The sequence below is a fragment of the Rattus norvegicus genome, chromosome 7 (genome assembly GCF_036323735.1).
Source record: "Rattus norvegicus strain BN/NHsdMcwi chromosome 7, GRCr8, whole genome shotgun sequence".
In the NCBI taxonomy this organism is placed as follows: domain Eukaryota; kingdom Metazoa; phylum Chordata; class Mammalia; order Rodentia; family Muridae; genus Rattus; species Rattus norvegicus.
In genome coordinates, this window is record NC_086025.1 from 126,469,173 (window position 1) to 126,485,578 (window position 16,406).

The following is a 16,406-nucleotide window of genomic DNA, read 5'->3' on the forward strand; positions in this document are numbered from 1 at the left end:
CACAGTGGGTGAGTCCCCCCTTTCAGTTCACCCTGTTTCCTCTAGTAAGTGATGGCAGATCCCGTCAAGTTGCCAATAGCGATTAGCCTCGTCAGAGACTCAAGGCAATCCCTGTAACGTGAGCTCTTATCAAAGCCGAGTTCCATACATCCCACAGACAGTGTGGCACAGAGCAAGCCTTCCCACCGCAGAAGGGGAAATCCAGTCCTAACAGGGAGTGATCAGACTGAAGGGTGAGAGCCGGCCACCTGCAGCTCCTTGTCTGGTGTCTGGGCTTGGGGTGGAGTCGTCTCAGCCCCAAGGGGCTCACAGAGCTCTACTCCACCAATTCCACTGCCTCCAGCACACCCACGTTCTCCTTTGGCTGGGTCTCCTCTGTCTGCAGCTTTCCTCAGTGGGCACCCAGTGGTCTTGGTATCTCCAACTTCCTGGAGTCCCCGCTTCAGCATAGGGTTCCGCCTTACAGCTTTCAGGGCCTCTCTCCAGGAATCCAGTCCTGCCACACATTTTCTGACTTCAGTGATTTTTCTGAAGTGAGGTGCAAGATTCTCTGTCTCCTTCGTATCTTGTATCTTTCCTGTCTGCAAACCCAGTACCACGTGGTTACTGCTGCCAAGTTCTGCTCTCAGCGCATGATGGACACTGGCGCCTTGGACCACAGTTAGATCAGCTCCTCGCTCACTAGCTTGACCAGTCTGTCACGTCAGGTGTCACGGTGAGAGAGGACCGTGGGGCTTCTGTGTTCACAGAGCAAAGAGCGCTCCATTTATCCTGGGTTTTAGCCCAGCGGCTTAAGTTCCATCTTGTGACTTCATTAACCTTCTGGTTTTTCTTTTTACCTATTTTTTTTTTTTACTGATTCACTCTATTTTTGTACTTCCATGAGTGTGAGCACATGAGTGTAGGCTCATGTAAGTCATCGGATCCCCCAAAGCTGCTGTGTCAGATGACCGTGAGCTGTGTAACGTGGGCATTAGGAATCTAGTTCGGCCTCTGGAGGAGCCTGTGTACCTTTGACTGCTGAGCCATTCTTCCAACCCTAATATCTATTCATAATCCTCTTTATTTTAGGATAACCATTTAGCATAAACATGGTTTCCTCATCATACCATACTGTCTCAACCCGAAGGTGTGCTTCCTCCTGGACATCCCCCAGAGAGGAAATGGTCTCTCAGCCTATGGAGGAGAAGCCATGTTGGTCAGGCCAACTTTGAAATGATCTGTATTTCTTACAAACTGTTATGAGCAAGGAGAGGCTCATTATCCTGAGCACAGACATGATTACCTATAAGTTTCTTGAATTGCAAAGTCTGTCCAGGAAGAAGCTGGCAGGCACGAACCTGCCAATCGTACATTCTGACCCCTCCTACTCTGCACAGCTAGTGATGGGCTGGGAGGAAGAGCGAGTGGAGAAAGGGGGCTCTGGGGATCAGCATCGTATGTGTAGGTTCAACCTAGACACACTGTCCCTGCCCTTCTGCCAAATGCTGAGAGTGAGGAAAGTCCCAGAAGGAAAAGGGAGCTCCTTAACCTTGGAGACTTACCAGGTTGACCTGCGTTGTTGGTGGTGTTGTTGGTGTTGGTGTTGTTGTTGCTGCCTTCAAAGTGTAATCTTGACAGAATTTGTAATCTTGACAGAAGGCTTTCCATGGGGACTGAAAGGACCTTGTTAATTTACACCCTAATTTAGTAAGGATTGTGGGTAGGTACAGTCCAGAGGCCTTGGGGTCTTCTTACTGGAGAGATGCACCAGCTAGAGTTACTCAATTGCTCGAGGGCCACTTCCTCCTGCCACCACCAACACCCAATCAAGAGACCTCATGAGACGCATGGGATGTGTTCCCTGGCTAGGCTACCAAAGGATTTTGCTGAGCTGTTAAGGGTCCAGGCATTTTATCAGGCCAGAGCTGCTAACAGGTGCTGCACTAAGGAAGAACCATGCCTAGATAGGGTCTTGGTAGTGGTCAGGAAAAGCTCCCTGTCCTGCCCTTGGGGACAGCTAGGGCTTACGTGGTAGAGAAGTCGGCAAGTGTGGCATCCTGTTGTCATTATGGATGGGCCTCTAGTACCTTTCTGGTTTGATAAGGGTCATTTGGGTGAAGCTCAGGCGTTATTAGGAAATCTCATAGCAGTTAATGGGTCTGGCACCAAGCAGCAAGGGTCTGATATTTAGAGAGGTAGGGATTCTGCCTTCTATTTTGGGTGCTTTATTTTTGGTCTTTTTGTCCCTATAGGAACCTAACAAAATGTTTTGAGATTCTAAATATAACATATTAAAGGGTTCAGCCATGATGGTTAGCAATAACTTTGTCTCAGAATCTATGAGAGACTTTGTAGAGAAAAATCAGTAAGTTTTCGATATCTTACTATTAGAGTATTGGTAATTACTATTAGAGTATTGGTAATTCTGTTAAGAACAAGTCAGACAACTTTTCTATTAACTGTGTTATATTTCTAATGGTGACTTAGCTTCCAGTAACTGAATGACTGCCTCCCCCACCACCTGATGTGACCCAGCACCACATCTTTAAATGTGAGCCTTATGGTTATTGGGTGAACAAATGTTGGTACTTATCCACTTGCTGTCTCTGTGTCCTCTGAAGCTGTCCTTCGCTGGTCTCTTTCTCTTCCCCTCCTTTTTCCACTTGGCTGAACTCCATGGGGGAATTCACCTTTTCTTTCTATATTTGCTCATAGTTTATAATTGTGAAACAAATCGACAGGAGACGGGTTAGCAGGGGAAAAGACACACAATAAGTTGTGTTTGTACACGTGGGAATATCACATCATGAGCCTGAGAATTGAAATTTGTAGAATTTTTGAATGCAGGTTACTGGATTCTGGTGGTGCGATGTTAAGCTGTGGGTGTTTGAATGGTTGGACACATGGAGAAGTCTCAGGTAGGCTCTGAGTAGCTCTCCAAATGTGACAGCTTGTGAGTGTCTGGCTGGGCTGTCTTCTGTCTCTTTCTCGTGAGAAAATAGTTCTAGACACTTTTAAGGCAGACTAAGGGGCTCATACAAAGTTCTCTTTATTAATCTAGATACATTTCTTTGTTAAAAAGATGGTTTTAGGAACTGTCAGGTGTCTGGTCTCTGAGGACCCAGTGCAGTTTAGGAACTGTCAGGTCTCTGAGCAGCCAGTGCAGTTTGCAGAACTTTGGGTTCTTTGCTGCTCTGCCTTGGTTCCTCATCAGTTAAGGCTGCTCAGGCAGCTCAGCTCGAAGCGGGCTAGGAGGGGTTGAGTATCACCAGCAAGTGCTCAGAAGCCCCTTTTCTGCTTGCTCAGACTTCTGGGGTCTTCCCTTGCTCCCCGGGCACCGAGCTGCTGGTGTTAATCCCTCCCTGCCACCTTTCCCTAGAATCCTCGCGTGTCGGTGCTTCCTACAAACGGCAGAATGAAGCCACTCGAGGAAGAGGTGAGTTTGGAAGTAGGTTCTCATCTGGGATTTTGAAGGGTGGGGAGTTTGACTTGAGAAGTTAATGAAACGGGGAAAGTATCTTACTGTTCTCAAGTCCACTGTCAGCAAGGTTGGCTAGCAATACACCAGGTAGTTGGTTGTCTGGGCCAGCCATTGCTGGTCAGGAATGGCTGTCAGCGGTGGATAGAACCTGCAGAACGAGACATTGACTGGGGACTAGAGACTCTGCTCTCTCTGCAGTTTTTGCTGTTGTCTGTGTCTTTGTCTCTTGCTTTCTGCTTGTCCACTCATTTATGTAACAGGTGTAAATGAGTGTGTGAGAGTTGCCCTGAGCAACCCTTTGCTTCTGCACACCGAGATTGGTTGATGTCTGCTTCTCTTAGCAATTAGGCGTCTGAGTTAGGAACGGTTCTTGGGCTACTCTTGATCAGACCTGGCCTAGCTACAGTAGTGATGTCCTGTTTGTAAGGCAGAGTCTGACATGGACAGTGGTTGCCGTCTTTCTCTGCCTGTGTGTGCTGCTGGCTTTTGTTTGTTTCCCCGTGTTCTAGCTGATGCATGCTATGCTAATGTTGAATATGTAACTGGCGCCATGATTTCCCCTGGGCTTCCCTCCGTTCCTTATCCTTGTGACCTTGAAGATGCAGAAGATAGCCTGTGTATATTAATTAGACGACAGTGGAGCTGGTGACAAAGCTGTAAGGAGCACACTGTCAGGGTGAGGACGGCCAGTGGCCATTTCCACACTGTGAAGGGCCTGTCTGGTATCCGTACCGTCTCTAGGACAGATAGTGTGCTCAGCACGGTGTTTTCCTGCATACGACTGACTAGGCCATTTGTATTACTCCTAAGGAAGTGGACCGAGACCATGTGTCTCCTGAAGCGCCACAGCAATTTTCAGGCCTTCTGGATAGTCAGAATGCCATCACCACTAGGGCCAGGTATGGAACCATTCCTTGACCCATAATCAGAGCTTTCCAGTTTTAGTTTTTACAGTGTGCCATATTAGGGGGCGCGGTCATTTCCCAATGACTGGCCTTCAAGCCCGCTCATACAACCAGCTACCTAACATAATCATACCTTTATTTAGCCCGGTCTGTGCTGATTAGCAGAATAGGGTAGAGAAGACCCTGTACCCTACTGTAGGAAATGTTCGTTTTCTACCTAACCTCCAATGCCGACTGATGCGTCTAACAGCTAGGTAGACCAAAGCTACTGAAAACATAGGTACTCATTCCTCTAGGACGGGGTTCTCAACCTTCCTAATGCTGACCCTTTGATGCATTTCCTCATGTCGTCATTACCCCAACCATGAACTTGGTTTGTTGTAATTTCATGGCTGTAATTTGGCTACTGTTATGAGTTGTAATGTAAATATCTGATCTGTGACCCCAGAGGGGTGAGAACTGCGGTTGGAGATGCATTTTTGGCAGTAGGATGGAATTTACAGTGTAGCATATAATTTGCCACATGAGTTGGGCATACAGTAAGGAATGACTAAATTATACTCTTGACTATTGGAGGATGTCATGGTTGTATCAGTCTTTTTTGTTGTTTTTAGTAATTTATTTTTAGGTCTAACTATTCAGCCGTGACTGGTCTGAAACTTATAGTACCAGGATTGTGGTACCACAAGAATCTAGATTCAGAACCTGTTGGAACTTCAGAACTAGAATACTAGAGCAGGGTTTCTCACTCGGACTCAGCACTAGTAAAGCCGGATGAGGCTGAGGCTGAGGTGGGCATTCCCACAGAAGACACTCGTCACTCTGGGCTGCGGTTGTTTGGACTCAATGCTCCTCTCTAAGCGAACACAATCAGAGTTATCTTCAACACTGCCCAGGGCCAGGCCCAGAAGAACAGGAGTGCCCTGCGGCTGGGAGCCGCTGTGTGGAGTGGCCTTCAGGCCCTGGGGAAGACCTGATGTTTTCAAAACCACCCTGGTCTCTGGAGCTTGCTTAGCTGTAGCAGGGAAGTTGAAGCTGGCTTTGCTGCGCCCTGCAGGCGTCTCGGTCAACTGTCTGCCTTCGCTCCTGCCTGCTTCCCTGGCTTTCTTCCCCTCTCCAGACTTCAGCAGCATTTGTGTGGCCTTCTTAAAACAACTTTGTCTCAATAGTCTTCTCGGGTCTCAGCATTTAAGATTACAGGAGTGAATGTAAGCGGAAAGTTAAACAAATTAGCTTAACTAAATTAGCTAACTAAAAACTAGAATAAGTTTTTGGTGTTGATATTGTTAATATATTTTCTGGCTTATGATCTTATTAAAAATGGTTCCATGATGGTGATTTTACCTCATAAACAAAAACATTTGCTAACATCATTCATTCCAGGCTCGGGATCAGTGTTCCGAATTAATGGATTTCTAAATTCCTTTAAATGGTGTGAATATTTTAGGAGTATCTGCTAAATTTCCTGTGTAAAGCAGTCTTAACTGCCCCTTAACTGAATGCCCTGTGATATCTACATACTGACTGTAATAACATCCCATGTATTTATATTATGATATGTTAAAGATTATCAGCAACAGGAAACCTCGTGGCTTGCACACTGCCAAAGACGGAGGGGAAGAACAGAATGAATGGTCCCCAGCTTCAGCCGCTGGTGTAGAGGCTTCCTGTCTTCCGACCTTGGGAAGAGGTGTTAATACTGCACAGGCTGTTAGAAGCCCCTCTCCAGAGAGAGTTTTAGCTGAGTCAAGGACATTTGAGGAGACACACTAATGTCCTCTGCCTTTCTCAGCATTTCTGTGGTCATCAGCTGACATTGTCTATGATGTCATTTCATTCTGCATTAATGTATTGTGATGTTACCAAGAGAGGTAGATTTCGCTGTTAATACAATAATATGGTAAGGAATTTCAGTCAAGTACATATCTAGCTTTCCCTGTTAATTCAGCTACAGAGTTAGGAGCATGTGAAGTAAAAACCCCCTCTTACTTTGTTTCTTTTCCTGTATTCTTTCTTGGCATTGTTACATAGGTAAAGAGAGATCCATCCAGTCTTTGAAAACTTCAAGAGACACTTCACCCTCAAGTTCGTCAGCAGTTTCTTCATCCAAGGTTTGTTATTTTCCAAAAGTCAGGTAGAAAGGCATGTAAAGATAAGGAGCTGCCAGCCCTCGTGTGCTGCTGTGGACACGGTGATGCTACACGGACCCTTGGAAACCTTGCATTCTAAGTTATCCCAACTTGAAAAACAAATGACCATGTATCTCACTCATCTTCTCCTGTAAGTCTTCTGTGTAGCCTTTGCTCACCTTCACCAGAACAAATGGGAATAGATATTTCTATGGAGTGTGTGCTCATAGGGTTTGGAGCTGAGACTACAGGCAGAAGTTTATTTAAAACTGCTCAACTCTAATAGTCAGCACTTCCTCTTTTGCTAACACAAAAAAGTTCTATAAGTAGGTTTAAATCTCAGTTCTATAGGAAAGTCAAGACTCACACGCTGAGGAATTTCCTCAAAGTGCTAGCGTCCCCTTAAGAACCTGAGGTGTTGGGAAGGTGGAGCCTATGCTCTTTACCTACTTACTCTGCCCCTCACCGGGTCTCGCTCAAAACATTTAGACTTTTTGTTTTCTTTTAATGTTTTTGACTTTTTAGCAAAAGTAGTCATCACCAGGCAATCTGATGTTGGTCTCCAGGGGGCAGCAGTTTCTCATCTGGAGGGGAAAAGGTGATCTTTCTGTGACAAGTTTTACCACTGGGGCCCTCAGAAATCTCAGGCTTCTGGACTGTCAGATTGTTTTCTGGTGGGTGGATGGGAGGTCCTTGCCCTGGCCAATATTGACAAATGTTTTTACCTCTGAGGACACCCCCAGCCCTACAAAGCCAGCTCTTAGAAAAGTCTGTATTTATGTGTGCTTTTGAAACTGGAACTTACTAAATAGTAGCCCAGGCTGGTCATGCTAATGTTCCGTCAGCTTCCTGAACTGTTAGATTACCTTCTCGGCCAAGGGCTTCTTGTTGCAAACACACTATGGCTTTCAGAGTATCTTTTCAGAGTGACAGCCTTTCAAGTACATACACCCAGTGACTGAGCAGATAGAAAAGGGACTGTGGTAGATTTCGCCTTACCTTTTATAAGAATTCAGCAGTCATTAGCTTTGTTTCTCTATAACTCATTGAAAACATAAACCTCCCTTTAAAATTAGTTGTTTTTTTGAATATGCCTTTATTTTCTTTAAAACTTTTTTTATATTTCTATTAATACATTGTTTTAATACTATTTTAAACTTCTGAGGTGTGTAGGTACCTTATACCTATATATTATATACCTCTAGTCCCAGTACCTGAAGGCTGAGACAGGAGGATGAGCAGACAGTAGAGATCTAGGGAGGATAAAGCTAACATGTTCTATGTGCAGGGAGCCATTACATCCAGCATTACATACCCAAGGCATCGGCCCGCAACTGATAAAGTAGCTCGCAGTGTGCTAACTCTGTTGGCTGTCTTCTTTTGTTTTTGCTTTTTCAAAAACAGTTGTTATTTTTAAATTATGTATATGTGTGTGTGTGTGTACTAGTGCAGAGATCATCAGCTTCGGAGACCCTGGATTGTGAGCCAACAACATAAGTAGGTCCTAGGAACCAAATTCTACAGACCAGTTTTCCTAAGTGGGATCTCTGAAGACCATGATGGCCGCCTCTCTAGACCAAGCATTTGTCCTATAATAAGCTTTCCTAGGCAGACACGATGTCCTAGAAAAAAAGGCCTCTTACTGCGTTTTCTTAGTTTGCTTATGGAAATCTCTTATTATAAAATGACAGACAGCTTTTTGGTGCCATTCCTAGACTCGCGGAAACCTACAGTTTCTCTCAATAATTGAGTCAAAATAGTCAAGTATATTTGGAACAAAATACTTCACAATGCTGCCCCACCCCCGTGTGCGTATGTACACACACACACACACACACACACACACACACACACACACGATCATGCTAATTACCCATGATCAGCCTGTACTTTGCTGAGCTTAGTCAGGCGTGTCTGAACCTTGTGTGCCCCTTCTGTCAGTATTTGGTTTAGACAAGTCACCGTCATTCTGCTGCCATTTTCTTACGTGAAGTGAAGTGATAAGGCCTAGCCCAGGTCCTGTCTGTGAGGGTTCTGTCAGTGTTGTTTGGTTTGTATGTAGAAGTCTTTCCTTTGAAGCAATGCCCCGGGGCTACTAAGGTGTCTGTTTCTGTTGTTTTCCCTGGGGCCATACATTAGTTAAGCGGGGCTTTTTGGGAGTACTGAGTAGAACCAGTACAGTGCACATGGGAGGGAGGGTGAGTGAGCCGTGGCCGCTGGCTTTCAGGATAGTTCTGGGTAGTCTGGGTGGGAGCACATGGCGCAGGCTAAGGTTGTGAGCTGCTCAATCCCCAACATTGGGCTCGGTGCAGACCAGAGAAACTGGGCTCAGATATCCTGGGAGGATGGCTGTCATAGAACTGCCTTTTCCTTGGACCTGTTCAAGAAATGCCTTTTCATGTCTGGCTACCTGTTGGAAGGCCCCATGAGCAAAGCCTTCCCCAACCCAGTCAATCCTTCCTGGAAGGAAGACCCACCAGAGGCGTATTTCTTAGGTGATGCTATTTTCTTCAAAGCTGAAAATCAAGATTGAACATAGGCTGTCGACTGGAGGAGGCGGTATTTGTGGCTAGGGACTAAGAGAAGAGACAGGATCGGGTTAGGGGTGAAGACTCATGGTTGGTAAACATTGCTCTAGAAATTAGGATGAAGCCAGCAAGCAGTCCACTGTGAACATAAGGAGCAGCCAGCTCTTTGAGGGGATCACCCGGCTTGTGGATCCTCCCTGTCCTAAGGAAAGGATTTCCAATCTGAACCCTGCTGCTTCCCTTCCTCACTGGAATTGAGTGGGCCAGAAAGATATTTCCCTATGCTTTTACATTTCCTCCACGAGCTCTCTCATCTTCTTCAAAAGTGCCTCAGTATACAAAGTTTGTCAGTGAATACAGAAAGGAGAAAGTGCCAGACATTGTAGATTGTTTTTAACTCCTTCATCTTCATTCTCACAACTGCTCTGTAAAGGAAGTCTCTCCAAGCAGTGATTGAGCAACACTGCAGGCTGCAGTTTGCCGGTCCCTCCAAAGCCACACTCTGACTGGACTGTGTTTGACAGAGAAAGAAAGAGAGTATGGTTAGTTACACAAAACTATGAAGCTCAAGTCTTTAACCTCTTGGGCAAGGAGTATGCTTCATATAATTTATCACAAATTATAAAGATAGCATATTTGGGCCTTTCTTATGCATTAAATTAGGAATAGAGAGATGGCTCAGCAGTTAGGAGCACTGGTTGCTCTTCCAGAGGACCCAGGTTTGACTCCTCCTACCTACGTGGTGGCTCATAGTCCTCCCAGTAATTCTAATTCCAGGGATTCAGTACGCTGTTCCTGCCTGGTTTTGTGTTTGTGTGTGTGAAGAGGGGTGTGGGGGTGGAGAGGCTCACATGTGGAACATAGACATACATGCCAATAAAAATCTCAGATTAAAAATAAGACTTGGGGCTGGGGATTTAGCTCAGTGGTAGAGCGCTTGCCTAGCAAGTGCAAGGCCCTGGGTTCGGTCCCCAGCTCCGAAAAAAAGAACCAAAAACAAAACAAAAAAAAAACAAAACAAAAAAAACCAAAACCTGCCCTCTTTCCTCTGTGCTGGTCTCTCTTTTGGGGCTGGAGAGATGGCTCAGTGGTTAAGAGCGCTGACTGCTCTTCCAGAGGTCCTGAGTTCAAATCCCAGCAACCACATTGTGGCTCACAGCCATCTGTAATGAGATCTGATGCCCTCTTCTGGTGTATCTGAAGACAGCTACAGTGTACTCATATGCATAAAATAAATAAATAAATCTTTTAAAAAAAAATAAAATAAAAATAAGACTTACCGGGGTTGGGGATTCAGCTCAGTGGTAGAGCGCTTAAGGCCCTGGGTTCGGTCCACAGCTCCGAAAAAAAAGAAAAAAGAAAAAAGAAAAAAAAAAAAGACTTACCTTAGTAAATAAATGTCAACCATTTGAATAAAATAAAGATAGTTGCAATGTTGGATTTGTCCTGAATACAAATCTTAAATTTGTCATGTTTTTTAAACTGGCCCTTTAGATGGGGTCTGGATGTTCTATGTAAATGAAACTGAGTGATGTGTGTGCAGCCCATGTTTCCTAAAGGAACTCTGGGTTGGGTTTTGTGTTTGTGTTGTTGTTACTGTTATTTTGAGACAATGTCTCCCTGTGTGGCTGTGCTGCACTGAGCTTCACTGTACTCCCTGCTCACCCTTCTTGGTGCTAAGAATATAAATGAGTTAAAGGGCCTGGCGCTCTCTCTGTTGGTTGTTCCTGAAGGAGTGAAAAGGTTATGTTTGCTCTCAGTGCCTGGTGTGTCCTGGTGTTAGAACCCTGTGAGATGCTAACAATGTCTTCCCACTTCTCTTAGGCGTTAGACAAGCCCAGCAGGCTCACTGAGAAGGAACTCGCTGAGGCTGAGAGCAAGTGGGCTGCCGACACACTAGAGAGATCCGATGAAAACAACCTGGGTGAAATTTCTGAGTTTGAGGTATGGTTTAATTTCACCTTATGTTTCACACCTGAATGTTTTGTCTGGTTTTTTAAACTAGATGGGTGGAAGTCCTATTACCACACACCCGTAATCCCAGAGTTGAGGAGGTACAGACAGAGGGGCGTCAGGGTCATCATCGAGAGCATCTTTGAGCACAGCCTGGTGTGTGTGCATGGGTTCCTATCTTTAAAATAAAAAAGCAGAAAGTACCCCAGCATGTGCTTGGGGAAATATCTTTGTGGATTATTGAATTTACCACACAATGGAGGAGTGTGGAAAGGATACCTTGGGGTACTTTTGATGAATGATTTTTTTTTTTTTTCTAATTTTGCTTTGCTTGCCTAGTGGTGGTGGCATGTACCTTTAATTCCTGCACTTGGGAACTAAAGGCAGATAAATGTCTGAGTTTGAAGTCTACAGAGTGAATTCTAGGTCAGCCAAGGATGCACAGAGAGACCCCATTTCAAAGGGGAAAAAACAAAACAAAACAAAAAAACCACAACGAAACAAACTTTTTTTGGCTTTGTTCCTCCCACCTCTTTGGCACTCTGGGGATGAGCCTAGGGCCTGTCGATTACATGTCCAACTGCATGGAAGGCTTTATGATAGGCGAGATTGTTCAAGTGAATAGCAAGCAGTCCTGTCCTAACCATGTCTTCACGCATGATAAAGGCATCCCAGACAGGCTTATGTATGAACCTCTGAGCTGTCTCCCTCCTGTCTGTTGTTTTATGTGGGAAATACTGGTTTGCCACTTGGATAGTAATGGTCTCTTAAACAGGTCAAAGTTCTCTTGTTATATCAGGTATGATTAAAGGAATTTTTGAATATTCTTAAATAAATATATAAAGTATATCAAGTTGTTCTTAGCACTTAGTAATACTTGAAGCATAGACATGAAATATTGGATCATTTGCTTAATGTTGATCATTATTTTACTAATTAAGAATAATGAAATCGGGTCACCAGACTTGAGCTGCAAATACCTTTACACAAATACCTTAACCCACTAATCCATCTACCTTTTCTTTGTTTTTCTCCTTTAGAATTGTGTGCGTGTGTGGTGGTGGGGGGGGGAAGGGAGGTGTGTGCCCCGCTAAGCATACGTGGGGGTCAGAGGACACAGTTTTGCAGTGAGACTCTCCTTCCACCAGGATCAGACTCGAGCATCAGGCTTGTGGAGTGATCGAGCACTTTCACCTGCTCCATCCATTTGCCGGCCCCATTCTTTTTCTTTACTGTCTTTTTGTTTTTACAGAATCTCCTGTTACTTGTGATACATTCGTTATGTTCCCAAATTCATGTCTTTTGAGTATAGGATGGTGCATTCATTGTTCTCTTGTGCCCAGGAGACCTGGGACTGAGAAAAAGAATTCATTGCTATGAAACAGTTCTGATTCATAAGAGTAGTGAAATTACAGTTATGTAGTAGCAACGAAATAATTTTATGGTTGGGGGTCGCTACAACATGAGGAACTGTATTAAAGGGTCACAGAATTATGAACGTTTAGCAACAATGGTCTAGACAGTTTCAAGGTTTCAGATACTCTTATATCCTGTTAGTTTGGGTTTTCAGCACCCACATGGTCACTCACAACTATCCATAACTCCAGCTGATGTCTTTCTCTGGCCTCCTTGGAATTTCATGGTCATAGTGCTCATACAGATGAACAGGCACAGAGACATAGGAGACCTGTAGGACATCTTATTGATTATTTGATGTGGGAGGGCCTTCCTTCCTGGGTGGCACTGTAACCCCAAAGCAGGTGGTCCTGGGGTGTGAGAAAGCACACTGAGCAAGCCAGTGAGGAGCATTCCGCCATGGCTCTGCCTGACTCTCTGCCTTGGATCCCTTCAGTGCTGGACTGTGGGCAGGATGTTTAAGTTAAATACACCCTTTTTGTTCCCCCACAAAGAAATGGTAATGGAGTTTATCACAGCATTAGAATGCAACCTAGGACAGTCTTAGGGTTTCATGTACAGAATTATATTGTCTTCAGGTTTCTTTTGCATGACTTCCTGCCCTCGCTGAGATTTCAAGCTCTACATGGGATAGTACTAGGTGTAGGCGAGCACCCTGGCATTGTTACTGATCTTCACGGAAAGCTTTGAGTCTCCTCATTTAACACCATGCTGACTGACTAGGTTTGTTTACACGGGCTCTCTTTCTTCTGTTATGAGAGATGGTTCCTCTGTAAAGGCCCTGTGACTTTTATCAAGAAAAAATGGATTTGTGGAGATGGTCATATATGTGCTCTGTTGTGTATACTTGATGGACAGTGTTTATTAATAATACATATTTGAACCATCCCCACATCTCTTGAATAAAGTCAGCTTGGTCATGATGAATAGTATTCTGGATAATAATCTCAAGTTTAGTTGAGAATTTTTCATCTGTGCTCATCAGGGAGATCCTTCTGTGGTGTGTGTGTGTGTGTGTGTGTGTGTGTGTGTGTGTGTGTGTGTCTGGATTTAGTAACTGGCTTTATAAGTTTGGAAGCCTTTTTTCCAATCATGGATAATTTAAGTAGTATTGCCATTCTGATAGCATTTAGAGGTGAGTATATCTGGTTGGGGGCCTCTATTGGTTGGGGGGCTTGATTGCTGCCCCAGGATCCTTTTCAAGTGATTATTTGGTTATTTTATGTGTTTGACTTTTGTCTGAATGTATGTGCCTGGGCCCAGAAGTCACTGCCATGTGGATGGTCAGAACTAACCTTGAACCTCAGGAGTACTTGGTGTTCTTAACTGCTGAGCCTTCTCTCTAGCTAATGTAATCGGGCTTTAAAACCTAATATTTTTAGGTTTTCTGAATTTCATAGGTGTCTGTTATGCTTTCATTTTCATTTTTAATTTTACTAATTTGGGTTTTTCTTTTATTTAATCTGGCAAAGCATTTGGCACCTATGACTTTTTTTGATAGAACCAGCTCTTTATGTCATTCTCTGAGTTCCTGTCTGATAACAAAGTAGCAGTCGTGTCCTCTGCCTTTCTCAGAAGCTCAGTATGTGTCAGGATAGTTTACATTTCCTTTTCCTAAAGTTGATTAAATAGCACTTCCTTTTAACATAGTCTTCTGAGTGACTATATACACCACCTTAAATGCTCTATGTCCTTGTCCTTCGAGAAAATAACTGTAGACTTCCTCTGTTTTCAAGGCGGGATCCGCGGCACCCTTATTTATTGACCAGACAGAGGAACCCGAGTCAAACACAACGGACGGCACAGAAATGTATGAAGACAGCCAGCTCAGCAGCCGCTCTAAAGCCATCGCATCAAAAACCAAAGAGATCGAGCAGGTGAGTGTCCTCCGATGGGCACAGCTGCTGATTTCTGTTACTCACACATGCGAGTGTTTGCACTGAGTAGATATAATGGCTTGTCTTTTCCACTTGAAACTCCAGAGTTCCACTGAATGTGTGTAGAGGCCAAAGGACCTCAGGTGTTCCATGGGTCCCTTACTTTCTGAGACAGGGTTCTACTTCGTTCAGAACCATGAAGTGGTCTACACTAGCTCGTCAGGAAGGCCTACGGTGCACCAGTCTCCATCTCCGGGTCATGTAGTTCCTTTGTGTTTCCCGATGGGGTCTTAGATGTAGCCTTGGCTAATGTGGACCTGAAGCCATTTCCAAACTCACTGCTGTGTCAGTTTCTCCAATGTGGGGTTGGTGGTTCAAGCCACTATGTCAATATTCTTTCTCCTTTAAATTCACTTGCTGTGTTTGCCTTCTCGTCTCTCTTTACTGTAATAGAGACTTCACAAGGGCAGGACTTTGTTCCGCTTAGTGCTGTATCTCTACCACCTACAGCAGTGTCTCAGGCTCATGCGAGTATCTGCTGAGTGGATGGTGGAGAGCCATGGCCCTAACTGTGACCTGTGAGTGGTTCCTGGGTCACTTACACTGAGGTTGTCTTACGTTCCTGCCTGCCCTGCTTAGGTTCACCCTTAACAGTGCTGTTCAGGATGCTATTTGAGTGGACGCATGAGTTGCCGTTCTTCCCTTCGCTTCCCTTGCTGTACTCTTTAAGATTTATGCTTCGTATATGAGTGCCTGTGCACTACATGTGTGCGTGCTGCCCTCAGAGGGTGGAAGAAGGTGTGGTTCCCTGGGAACTGGAGCTGCAATTACAAGCTGCTATGTGGGTACTGGGAACTGAAATCGGGTTCTCTGGAAGAGCAGCCAGTAGTCTAAACCACCCGTCCAGCCCCCGAGTTGTAGACAAGTTCTCTTAAGAATATAACTAACTAGAAGAAACACTCAATTGAAATACTTGAGCATTTTGAACACAAAATATCTTTATGAATATTTTCACTGTTTCTTTGTACTGTTATTCATAGTTGATTTCTTTGTGAGAAAATTATCATAACTTGATGGTGCAATGAAAATTATTCAGCATGAGGTCCATTTTTCTAGTTCTCTGTGGACCCCTACACATGTGGGAGCAGACAGACTGTTCATAGCTGCTGTTCAAGCTCATGGAGTAATAGGTCCTGCTAAAGCTGTTGGGCCTTGCAGGAGGACTAGTGACCTCAGGAAGTGAGTCTGCCATGGGGGTGCAGCACACAGAGGCAGGAGGATCTCTGTGAGCTCCAGGCCAGCCAGAGCCCGTCAGAAGGTGAAGGGGCAATTAAGGGGGAAGGAGGAGCGGGTAAGGGGATAAAGAAAGAAAATGGAATTAGTGCATTTTGGTGTTACTAGGATATTACAATGGTTATGGAGAGAATGATAAAATAGTTGAGCAAGGTGACAGGTACTTGCAGTCCAAACTGTTTATGAGGAACGGAGACAGGAGGAAAATAATTTGTTAAGTCTGGAGTAGATCATGAGGCCGCCTTGAAAGTGTAAGCATGGCAGCACGACATAGATCCCGGGCCGCTCTGCAGTTAGAGGCCTCGGCTTTCACACAGGGGCTACAAGTGAGGCCAGAACCCCCAAATTCAGGAAGCGAGCACATGATAATTAATCTGTGCCTAAAAATGTTTTTAGTAGAGCAAATAATTTTCAAAATAGTGTTTTTCCAACTTAAGGATTAAATATCAATGGACAGGAAGTCATGAAGGTCTATAAAGGTAGTAACTACATTAGGTTTTGGTAATTTCTCTTTACATCCTTTTTCATGTAAATGGATTGTTTAAATTTTTAAATGAATAATAGTAATTATGTGTATGAGTGTGTGCCTTCATGCATGTCTGTATACCATATGCATGCCTGCTGCCATCAGAGGCTAAAAGAGGACGTCAGATCCCCAGAACTGGAATTCTAGACTGTTGTGAGCCACCATGTGGGTGCTGGAATTGAGCCTGGGTCCTCTGGAATGGCAGCAAGTGCTCTTAACTGCTGAACCATCTCTTCAGCTGCCCTTAGGTTTTAAAACTCACAGTCATTTAACTGAGGCAATATTATAGTTTAAATAAAATTCTACTTGAAAATCT

General features: G+C 44.4%; 1 protein-coding gene across 21 annotated transcripts in view; it reads left to right on the forward strand.

The window, feature by feature from the left end:
- Positions 1-16,406, forward strand: part of Pphln1 (periphilin 1) — a 91,389-nt gene that overhangs the window by 51,131 nt on the left and 23,852 nt on the right. For 13 of the 21 annotated variants that reach the window (XM_017595022.2, XM_006242236.5, XM_006242235.4 and 10 more), the window contains 4 exons: positions 3,362-3,418; positions 6,400-6,479; positions 10,850-10,969; positions 14,131-14,271. In XM_017595022.2, coding sequence (XP_017450511.1) covers positions 3,362-3,418; positions 6,400-6,479; positions 10,850-10,969; positions 14,131-14,271 — 398 coding nt within the window. Of the gene's footprint in view, positions 1-3,361; positions 3,419-6,399; positions 6,480-10,849; positions 10,970-14,130; positions 14,272-16,406 lie in introns of those variants that run through there. The other 8 variants (XM_039079695.2, XM_039079698.2, XM_063264061.1 and 5 more) reach the window with 2 other exon arrangements.